The sequence below is a fragment of the Eulemur rufifrons genome, chromosome 5 (genome assembly GCF_041146395.1).
Source record: "Eulemur rufifrons isolate Redbay chromosome 5, OSU_ERuf_1, whole genome shotgun sequence".
In the NCBI taxonomy this organism is placed as follows: domain Eukaryota; kingdom Metazoa; phylum Chordata; class Mammalia; order Primates; family Lemuridae; genus Eulemur; species Eulemur rufifrons.
This window is the reverse complement of record NC_090987.1, coordinates 16,349,375-16,360,703: the sequence shown is the minus strand read 5'-3', so window position 1 is coordinate 16,360,703 and position 11,329 is coordinate 16,349,375. Positions and strand designations below refer to the sequence as shown.

General features: G+C 38.9%; 1 protein-coding gene across 1 annotated transcript; it reads left to right on the top strand.

Annotated features, from left to right (window-relative positions):
* Nucleotides 1-289: 289 nt before the first annotated feature.
* Nucleotides 290-10,404, top strand: RAB27B (RAB27B, member RAS oncogene family). The gene is made up of 5 exons (XM_069467973.1): nt 290-442; nt 2,085-2,170; nt 6,453-6,556; nt 8,997-9,120; nt 10,215-10,404. Exons 1-5 carry the CDS (start codon nt 290-292, stop codon nt 10,402-10,404), a joined length of 657 nt encoding a protein of 218 aa, XP_069324074.1.
* The last annotated feature ends 925 nt before the right edge of the window (nt 10,405-11,329 follow it).

Genomic DNA, 11,329 nt, shown 5'->3' with positions numbered 1-11,329 from the left:
TTTTTAACCTGAAATTCTATTATTGCTGTGGCAATTGCTATTCTTCATATTTTTCCATATTATGTGATACGATGTAAAAAGATTTATATTGACTGAAGTAATAGATGTGCCCTCTCCCCTGAAGCTACTTTAATCACGTTAATTTAAAATGCAGAATAGATGCATCTGATTTTTTTTAACATTAAAAATTTAATTTATGTTGTGTTTTGATAGAAAGCAAAGGAAAAGCAACTTTAGTCCTAACATGCTTGTGTTTCCTTTCCTACACAGGCCCACCAAGACCATCACTATGTCCGATGGGGACTATGATTATCTGATCAAACTCCTGGCCCTCGGAGATTCAGGAGTGGGGAAGACGACATTTCTTTATAGATACACAGACAATAAATTCAATCCCAAATTCATCACTACAGTAGGAATAGACTTTCGGGAAAAACGTGTGGTGAGTTTTTAACCATACTGTTAACATCGTTACTATCCCCCTATGTAAAAGAAGAACCCAGTAGCTATGTTTATTGCCTTGCAAAGTGTCTGTCTGTTATCACATGAAATTCATAATCTGTCACTTTAATTTACTTTAGAATATTATTTACTACTTTTCAACTATAAATAACATTTTGCTAGAAAAATATTGAGTGGCACTATCTCTTGTCTCCCAAAGTATACAAGGCAACTAAAATAAATAATTTCTGGATTTGCATAGTGTGTTTTCTATGAATTCTTGAGGAATTCTTTCAAAACTTGAATTATTCAGGATCTAAACACATTAACTCTTTGATCTGAGTTAAATTCCTCAATAAGACCAAGTGTTCATTTCTCTCCCCTTAAGAAAGAGGTTAAAAGTATGATTGGCAAATGGCTGGAACATGAGCTTTGTAAGTTCTTGCTGCGTTTTTATTTATGTGTAGACTCAGCCATCAATCACTGGCTTATTATGAACAGAATGTGAGACCAACCCATGCTATTTTCCAAGATAAGGGAGTTTAAGTGAGAATCACAATCACTTCCTTCTCCTATGCTAGACGCTAATGACAGAAATAAGGATATTGTGACATGTGAGACGTGTAGCATAGGCACATAAGCTTAGCCAGATTTACTGCCACCCAAGGTATGCTTGATTGCCAAGATAGCTGTGGCTTCCAGTTGATGTCACAAATCTACTCATGCCCTGGGAGTTGGGAAAGAAAACTAAAGAATTGGGTTTGGAAGCCATTGCTTGAGAAGTCGAATCATGGTTCCTTAGGATGTGATATGCTGTCCCTTATCTGAAGTCAACACTTTGTAGTGTAGTCATAGCAAACTGGCTGCCAACCCCTGCAGGTTTTCTCCTGCCTTCTCTCCTCCCCGATGTCCCCAGTGATCTGGATATAAGTCTTTGGAAAGTTTTCCTTTTAAAACATTTTCACTAAACTTAAGGGAGCTGATTAAATATTAAAGTTGTTAATGCTTTACTTAAAAAGTAAAAGAGCCAGAATTAAAAAAAAAAAAATTTACTTATCTAAAAAGAGCCTTTGATGAAACGGTTGGTGAAGGAAGGCTTGAAATGTCTTGTGTCAACTTATTGAGAAATTCTGTGCATATTTTATGGCTAGGTCATTTTGCAAATCCATTCTACAGTAAAAGATACTTATGTATTTGTAAAGCACTTTACTGTTTGCAAAAATACTTTCACATCTGTTATTTCACGTAAGCTTGTAATTTGCAGTAACTCTGCAAAGTGGGAAGGGGTTATAGGTCTCAATTTTCAGATAAGAAAATAAGACTAAAAGAGATCAAATGAAGAGTTGGTATTTGAACCTAGAACTTGGGTCCTAAATCTGATGTTTGCTGCCTCGTGAGGAAATGACAGAAGGTGTCTAATTCAAGTTTGCAATATGCCTAAATTGTGTTGAAAATCATACTTGTACTTGACATTTAAAAGTGAGAGTACATGTGATACTTCTGGAAAAAATAGAGCAAATATTTATTCTGCACTATGAACTTTGATTATAGTAATCAAGAAAAAACATGCTGAGTGAACCCAGAGAATTACAATGTTGACAAAATCCAAAGCAGTATCAGCTAATGAACATCGTGCCTTTCAGGTTTATAATACTCAAGGACCAAATGGATCTTCAGGGAAAGCGTTTAAGGTGCATCTTCAGCTTTGGGACACTGCAGGACAAGAGCGGTAATAGTAAATCACCTTGTCTCTGACTTCGTATGGCTTAGAAAAGCTTATTTTAAAATGAATCGTGTATGTGAACTTGAAAAACAAATAACATGCAACTTTTCTCCTGGTTTCAAAATAGACATTTGTATCAAGAAATAAAAATAAATGATTTGTAATTAATTAACCATACTAGCTTTGTATAGTTGGTGCAGATTTCAAAAATTAGATTTTCAAAAATCTCTATGAAGATTCTTGCTACGCATTGTCTTTGCACTTTTCTGGTACAAAAGAAACTTCTCCAGAATTTAACTGAATGAAGATGGGAAATTAACATTCTTATAAGTGCTCCTGGAAGAGGGAGTCAAAGAAAGGGTGTGAGGATCTTTCTCTCTTTCTGTTCTTCCACACAGCCACTTTGTCTCATGCCATGTGACTGGCTTTGTCCTCTCAGATTCTGGTCGTACCATTGCCCTCCAGCTAGAATCTTCTACTCTCTTCTCACTTTCCCTGAGCCTTTCCTTTGACCAGGCCTGGCTCATATTCCAGCCCTCTGCAAAGCCGGTCTGAGCACCCCAACTGAAACAAACCTCCACTTTGCTTCTGAACGCCTGTGGACACCTATGACACCATCCTTTATGTTACTAAATTAATTATCCATATATGCCATCTTGTAGGAAGCCAGATCTTCTATGTTTATCTCTAACTGCTGTTCATTGATCACTTGTGGCATTCTCAGCCCAACAAAATCATCAGCATTACGAGGGTAGAGACCTTGCCTGGTTTTTCAGCATTGTCGTCTTTGGAACAGTGTCCAAGATAATATTCAGTAGACAGCAGTGTATTAATGGCTTAGAGTTGGAGTTACTATTCCATTATTTGATGAAAATACATTTCTTTGGGATTCAAAATTTCAAAACCTGATAGACCCCAAGCTAATAATGCTTTTCAGTATTAGATTAAATTAAAAATGGCAATAGATTGGCAGAGAAGATATTTAGAAGAAACATACCTCCAAATTCTGCATCGTATGTCTTAGAATGCTTATGCTTGTAAACACTTTCGTTTTTGAAATGCATCCAAAATGTTCTCACTGTCAGTGAGTGTAAACGCCAGGAGAGGTGCTGGGCCCTCTCTGTTAGCTTTTTTGACTGTGAATTCCATTTACACACACCCTTCAACACTGCTGGTTCCTCCGAAGTCATTCCTCACAAGAGTCTCTGTTCATATGTCAGTTTTGTTGTCACAAAGATGTATGTTTTATAGAGCAATTGCATTCATTTTTGAAGAAGTAATATGAGAAAATATGGTTCCCATATGTCCTCGCACACGATATGTCAGCCTAGCATGATGGCAGTCTTCTCTCGTCTGTCCCCTTAAGGCAGCTGCTCTGGGAGGGAAATGGGAACACTATGGGGCAGTCTTGATAACACTTAGGCTGTTCATCCCTTGAGAATTTTGCATTCTGTATACATAAGGTGTAGCTAAGCAACAAGATAAACAATGCCTCACGCCTCAGCCCTCTGCCTGAAGACATCTGGCAGTATAATCCACGTAAGATAGTGGTTATTGATAAAAGTCACATCATGGGAAGGAGGAAAAAAATACATAGTCCTGATGTAAACCTATAGGATACAGGGCACAGCCTTAGTTCCCAGTGAGGGAAAAAGAGTGATGATGTGACTCTGGGATCTATTTCTTTATGTAGTCTTAGTTTTCCTCACCCCATTGTCTCAGTAGATGGGATGAGATGGGTGGGTAAAGCCGGAAATGAATTACTGTGTCCTTGGGAAGAATGAGGCTTAACAAGGATGCTGGGCAGAAAGAGCAAGTGTGTCCTAAGCACCTATCCACATTGCTGTGGATGAAAAAGTGTCTGTCCCACTCAGATCACTACAATAAGCATGTTTTGAGTAACTTTGTCATATGCTGTGAGCAATGAGATGGGAATAACACACTAGTCCTCAAATGAGACACACACACACACAGACATATACACACACACTTAGAAAGAGAAAAAGAGCTGTTTTCCTAGCCATGACACTATGAATGATGGTTGAGGAGGGGACAATTTTGTGGGTACAGCTAGTCTCCAAAGAGAGAGAACCACTCAACAAAAGCACTGTGATCTCTGTGAGCTTCCAGGGAATGGTAGAAACAAACCCACAAGAAAAAATTGAGTACATGTTTTGGTATTTCTACTCTACATTTTTAGATCATGCTAATGCCCTACAAAAGAAATCCTACTTTGGAAATAAACAGTAATGAAAATATCTCTTCTCCCATCTTTTTTTTTATTTAAAGTATCATTCTCTATTGAAGTCATTTTAATACTTGAATAATTTTATATCTTTTTACTATTCTCTTTATCTTTCTCTTACTCTCTTTAATTTCATAAATAATTTAGTGAGCAAATACCATGTTCTGGGTATGGATATCAAGTTGGGAAATTATAATGGATATCAAGTTAGAAATACAGCACCTTTCCCCTTGGAGCTTACAGTCTAGGCTGGAATTTGGACAAATAAACAATTGCAATATAGCCTTAGGACAGTAACAGAAAAATGAAAGGCATTTGGCAGGCCCACAGGAGATGCCCAGACCCAAGATGTGGTGTTAGAAAGGCTCCTTGGGGAAGTGATATTTCCTCTGACACCATTATGTATTATATATACTCATGTACAGGAAGTGGTAGGAGGAAAAGGAAGCATTAGGTCAGATTACACAGAAAGACCAGCGTTTGTGAAAGCCCAGGGGAGTAGGGTGAAGTTTCTAAGAACACAAGGAAGATCAGCATGCCTGTGGGGAGTCAGGAAGCTGGATTGATGAGCAAGGATCAGTTCCCGCAGAGCCTTGATGGCTTATTAAGGAGTTTGGGCATGAACTTAAGGGTAATATATAATCATTAAAATATAATCAATGGGAAGAAACAGAGGGGTGGGGGACTGGGTCCCAGATAAGATTGGACACAGGAAGCCTAACAGGGAGGCTGCTGAAATTGTCCAGGTGAGAGACAATGGGTTCAAAAGTAGAGCAGTGGAAAGACAGATGGACAGAAATGAGCAGATCGAGAGATACGTGTTGACTGTAGGCAGCAGGTGAAGGAAAAAGGGGTCATGGCAACCAGATGCATGGTGATGTCACTGACACAAAACGCAATCAGGGGGAGGAGCCAGTTTGGTTTTGGATGGATGAAGTTGGAGATGCCTGAGTGTCCCCCCATGGAAATATCCAACAAGTAATTAGGCACCCAGTGTGAAAGGCAGGAAAGATCTAGATCTATAAATTTTGGATTCCTCAGCCTATAGGCTACAATTGAGCCAGGGAAGGGGATGCAATTACCTGGTGAATGTATATAGAGTGAGAGGGGTTGAGAATAGAACTCTGAGGAAACTAGCACAAAGGATCTACAAATAGGCTAAAATAGGAGACCAAAAATTAGAAGAACATTCCTGAAAACCCACTGCCAAATTTAAAACCTTTTCTGGTCCCTACATGTGGTCTCTGGTTTCGCCCATTGCTCACATTGAAGTGGATCTCAGCACATGTTCAATTTCGCTGAAGAGTCTGGCTGTGGGGGGTGAGGAAAGGGGGAGGGAAAGTCTTTGCATTGCACATGAACGAGGATATCCTTCAAAATCCTCCATGACAAACAAGTGTCCTCACTATCTTTCCCCAATGACTATGTCTCTCTTTTGTCCTGACCTTCCTTGGTCCCCCAATCTCCTTCCTTTTCTTCATTGGGCCTAGATGTCAGCCTAAAGTTCAGTTTTACCCCAAAGAGTACTTTTAAAAGAGTTTTGTCACCAACAGTTTGCCTTACAATAGAATTCCAGTTTCAGCTGCTAACAAATTGTGGTTTTCCTCACATCACCACAGGCATTCACTTGCAGGCCACTGTGTGCCAAGCTTTCTTCTGGGCACAGACAAGCAAGATTGGAAAGTATTGGTTAAAGTGCCCACTCTAAAGTGGTTTACATTTTAATTGTGGACCGCAAAATGCTCAGGAATCAAAAAGAAAAAGACTCTAAGTCGCTGTGTAAGCAAGTGTGGGATTGAATGTTACAAGCCCTGTGTGTAAGTGCTGTGGGACCATGAAGCCAGGAAGTGGTCTTAAAAAAAAAATCTACAACCAAATCTCCTCCCCTGGCCTTCTGCCCACTCTCCCATTTCTGTAGGATATTCCATAAGGGCCAGCCCAGCCGTGGAGACTTCATACTTGAGAGGGAAACAGCGTTGTTTGTGTTGTCATTGTAAGAATGTGTACTAACTTTCAGGATTGCCCACTATGCTTTCTTGGCAGGTTCCGGAGCCTCACCACTGCATTTTTCAGAGACGCCATGGGCTTCTTATTAATGTTTGACCTCACCAGTCAACAGAGCTTCTTAAATGTCAGAAACTGGATGAGTAAGTGGGACCAAGTAAGGTGCACTGACTGCTTTGAGACCCAATAGCTCTATGTGCTGTTGGCCTTGCAAGATGAAACCAGATTGGACACCACAGATTAATGCTGGAAAGTCATGAGTTTAGTGGTTCTTGTGTCACCTTCAAAGTGGTGGCCTTTATATGAATCACACAAGGTGGCTTGGATTTGTATTTTCCTTGGACACCCTTAGAGGAAGCCAGTGTAGCTTTATCACCACCCATATTTAAGGTCTTTATTAATGCCATTGAAAGGCCATTAAATCACTTGTCCTGGAAGTCTTGAAGGACTTATTAAAACTAAGCGAGTGACCACATCTACCACATCTCACCTGGTGAGGGCACAGTGAAAATCTGCAGTGTTTTCTTAGAGGGAACACTGGTCCCTAAGATGTGTTCAGTGACTAATGGGTTGATCAAGGGAGAAACTACTCCAGAGCAGACTGGCCACGTGATGATAAGGTAAGGCACAGTGTGTCAGTCAGCTCATGCTGAAATTTTACTTAAAAAAAAAAAAAAAAGTTTAAATGTGAAGACAACTTGTACAGAAAAATCTCCAGCCTCCATGGCAACTTAGATATAATACAAAATTTAAATGTTGCCTAATCCATTATTAATGTCAGTTTGATATATATCAGTGCAGGAGAGAAGTATTAGAATTTTCGTGTATTTTCTAAATTGATGGGGTTGGTATTGCTCTTGTCGTTCCCAGATTTGTCAGGGCTATCTATAGCCAGAGCGATATTTTTAAAAAACTAGATCATGTTACTTCCCTGCTCAAAGTCCTCTGTGACTTCCCATCTCACCTGGACTAAGATCCAGGGTCCCTTATCTCTCCTTACAAGGTCACTGTGATCAGTCCCTGGGCTTCCTCTCTAATCCTCTTACTCAGCCCCAGCACACCAGCTTCTAGCCAAAGGGGCTCTCGTGCTATTCCCAGGACCAAAAGCACATCCTGCCTTGGGGCCTTTGCACGGCTGACTCCCTGTCTCGCTTTCTCTTCTCCCATTTACTGGTCCCTCCGTCCCCTTCAAATTTGTACCCAATCCTTATTTGTCTCTTGGGAGAAGCCTTCCCTTACTGGCCACCCCATCTAAAATAGCACTCTTCATCACTCTGTATCTTCTTGACACACTTTCTAGTTCATTCAGTCCCTGCCATCATCTGATATTATATTGTGTATTATTTTTGTTTACTTGTGTTTTTGAGTCTATCCACCACTAGAATGCAAGCCCTGTGAAAGTGTAGACTTTGTCTCTTTTGTTCCATCGCAACATACCAGACACGGATGAGCAACTGGCACAGAGTAGATGCTCAAAATATATATATTTCTTATTACTGCATATTATCTAAAATTAATAATATATTATATACAATTAATAATTAATATATATACTGTTTTCAATGTAAGTTTAATAACCCTGTTGCAACCAATGGGGAAAAATATCAACAAATTCTGACTTTATTAATTATTTCTCCAAATGAGGATTTATCCTAGGATCTATCCTTATTCTTTTCAGTATTGTATTTCCTTATCCAAATTTTGATGGTATTATTAGATTCTTTCCAAGAATGGTTTATTTATCCTTTTTAAGGCAGATGCGATTATCCCTTGTTTTTAAAAGTCTACAGAAGGATATTGTTCGGATTTAAGATAATTAATTGCTATGTCTAGTAACACTTTAATTCCTAACACCCCAAATAATCAATGTGACAGGGAAAACTTTGTCTTCTTGCTCTGGTCTGAGCAAGGTAGCACACAGCATGCCTTAAGATAGACATTAAAGTAGCCTCGGTAGCATCAAAAACACAGGTTGACAAATGTCTTCTCTTTCCTTTTTTCCTCTCCCTCCCTTCCTTCTTCCACTCCTTTCCTTCATCTTTCCTTCCTCTCTCCTCTCCACCTCATTTCTCTCTTTCACATACAGTATTTCTTGAAGAAAAAACAAGTTACCTGTCTTAAAACTGTTTCAACATGTATTTGTGGTTGTTAAAAAATGTTCCACTCTATGGATCATTGCTTTCGACATTAGGAGAGAGAAATGTAGCAGCTTCCTAAAGGAAAAAGCAGATTTACCCTCTTTAAAATCATGTTCTATTATGTCCACTTACATTTGAGGATCCAGTGATATGAAGCAGCACATTCATTTCAGAGCACACTTCCCCAGATGTAGAAGAGCACAGATAGGTATTGATATAGGTGCTCTAGATATATTATTAGTCACCTTCACAATCTGCAGTTTGTGAGGCTTAATCTCCATCTTACAGAGGAGGAAACTGTGACTGAAAAGAAGTAACTTGGCTAACATAACTGGTCGGCAGCCAAACTGGAGATGAACAATTAGATTAGGATCTGGAGTGTAGCAGTCATTTAACATCACGGATTTATGACTAACTTGCTGGTTCCGTCTGCTTTCTTTCCAAGGCCAACTGCAAGCAAATGCTTATTGTGAAAATCCAGATATAGTATTAATTGGCAACAAGGCCGACCTGCCGGACCAGAGGGAAGTCAATGAACGGCAAGCCCGGGACCTGGCTGACAAATACAGGTAAGTCAGTTACACAGAGACATCATCTGACCCTGTGCACTGTTGCTCAACTAATGGGGCAGAGACATGAGATTGATATTAAAAGAAATCCCCATGAATCAAGAACAGTATGTGAATTAAAAAGATCTTCCCGAAGAATATATGTGATGTTTTAATAAATTACTTAATAATAATAGCACCTGACATTTCTTGAATACTTATGATGTGTTAGCAACTGTTCCTAGACTTTAATTCATTTACCCCCTCATAACCATATGTAGGAGATACTAGAGCTATCCCATGTCATATGTAAAGAATGGAGTCACAGAGAGATTAAATAACGGATGGAAGGCCACATAGCTAGTAGGTAGCAGAGCTTAAATTAAATCTAGGCAGTCTGAGATCAGAGCTCATGTTCTTAAACGCTGTACCCTACTGCCTCTCAATCAACAGCTGCAAAACCCTAAGGAATGATACCCGACACAGGCATGACAATGCAATACTTATCCTCGCTGAGCTGGAGTGGCAACTAAAGAAAAACAAAAACAAAAAAGCCCCATGTCATTGTAAATTGATTTCCATGGCAGAATCTGTTATTATTTTTTAAATTTAAAGTTTTACCATATCTGCCCAATTTTTACTGAAGGATTCTCCCTGAGAGCTCTAAAATTTATGACTCTTAGAATTTTTAATTCCAGATAAATGTAGACTGTATTCACATGAATATCCTATTCAATGCATGCCTAATTTCTAAGTTAGATTTACAGATAATTATTGCCAGGGAAGCAATATTTTAATGGCAATACTGATCACTAGTTTAGGCATTTTTCCACTCCTATTTTTTGTGAACAGTGATAATGCCTTGACTTCAACTTCCTGACCACCTCCGGTGTCAGTTTCCTGCCCATAAAGCTGGTGATAGCCATAGTAGAGAGCAGCTCACCAACTTTTACTGACTGAGAATAAACAGGATGCTTTCCAACTTAGCCAGCAAAAACATGATTATTTCACAATCTCTCAGCCCGCCATGTTTTTGCATGTGTGATTCATGTGTACATCTTGTATCTGTTCTCATTTCTTCCACTCAAAAATATCTGTCATCTCTTCCATGCTAGCATACCATACTTTGAAACAAGTGCAGCAACTGGACAGAATGTGGAGAAAGCTGTAGAGACCCTTCTAGACTTAATCATGAAGCGAATGGAACAGTGTGTGGAGAAGACGCAAGTCCCCGACACTGTCAATGGTGGAAATTCTGGAAAGCTGGATGGGGAGAAGCCAGCAGAGAAGAAATGTGCCTGCTAGACTCTCCGTAGGAACTGATCATCAACAACCCACCCATGTTACTTTCAAAACCAATGACAAACCACAAGATCGTTGTTGAGTGGACCATGCACAACGCCATGCCCTTCTTTTCCTGCCAGAAAATCGATTTTAAGAAACCAGAATAGTCAACGGTGTTCAAAGAATTGACCAGTTATCCCTGAGGCCCTTCCAAACAAGATCAAAGATTTCCTAATGTGATTTCATCACGATGGATGCTCGATTTGTTTTTCTTATAAAGAAGACAAGTCTATAAGATAGTATACAAGACGAAATATCAGTGAGTTTTAAATCAGAACATAAATTACCTTGTTACATTGGAGAAAGGGATAGGTTACTAAAGAGAAAACATAGAAAGATGATTTTTAAAAGATTGGATTTCTCATACAGAATCTAGTTCATACTTTTATATTTGCATTGGTGAAAACATATTATCTAAAAATGGGTATATGGTGAAAAATTCTATGTGGTTCATTAATGTGACATTACTATGTACACCCAATAAGTTTTACAGGAGTGACTAAATTACTGATAAGGTTTGAGTGGATGAATGTCACGCCTCTGCTAAAATGTAGGCGATTATGCCATAATGCCATTTTGATATTCTTAAGAAAGAGCATATAGACAAGAACAGGACTGTGAATGACAAAGTACAAGAGAAATGCCCTAAGGAAAAAATGAAAATATGGGAACATGGCATTTGGAAAGCTGAAATTAAATGTATCTGTTACAGATGTCTGGAAGAGTTACTTAGCCAAATTTTACTCAAGCCAATTAGAGGTTGACATTATCAGTTGGAATTAAGAAAATCTCCAGAGGTTTCCATTTCAAACAAAATTTAGAAATTGGCTTGGCGTTCAACTTCACATTTCATTTTTCTTCGAAAATGATAAAATAGTCACAATGA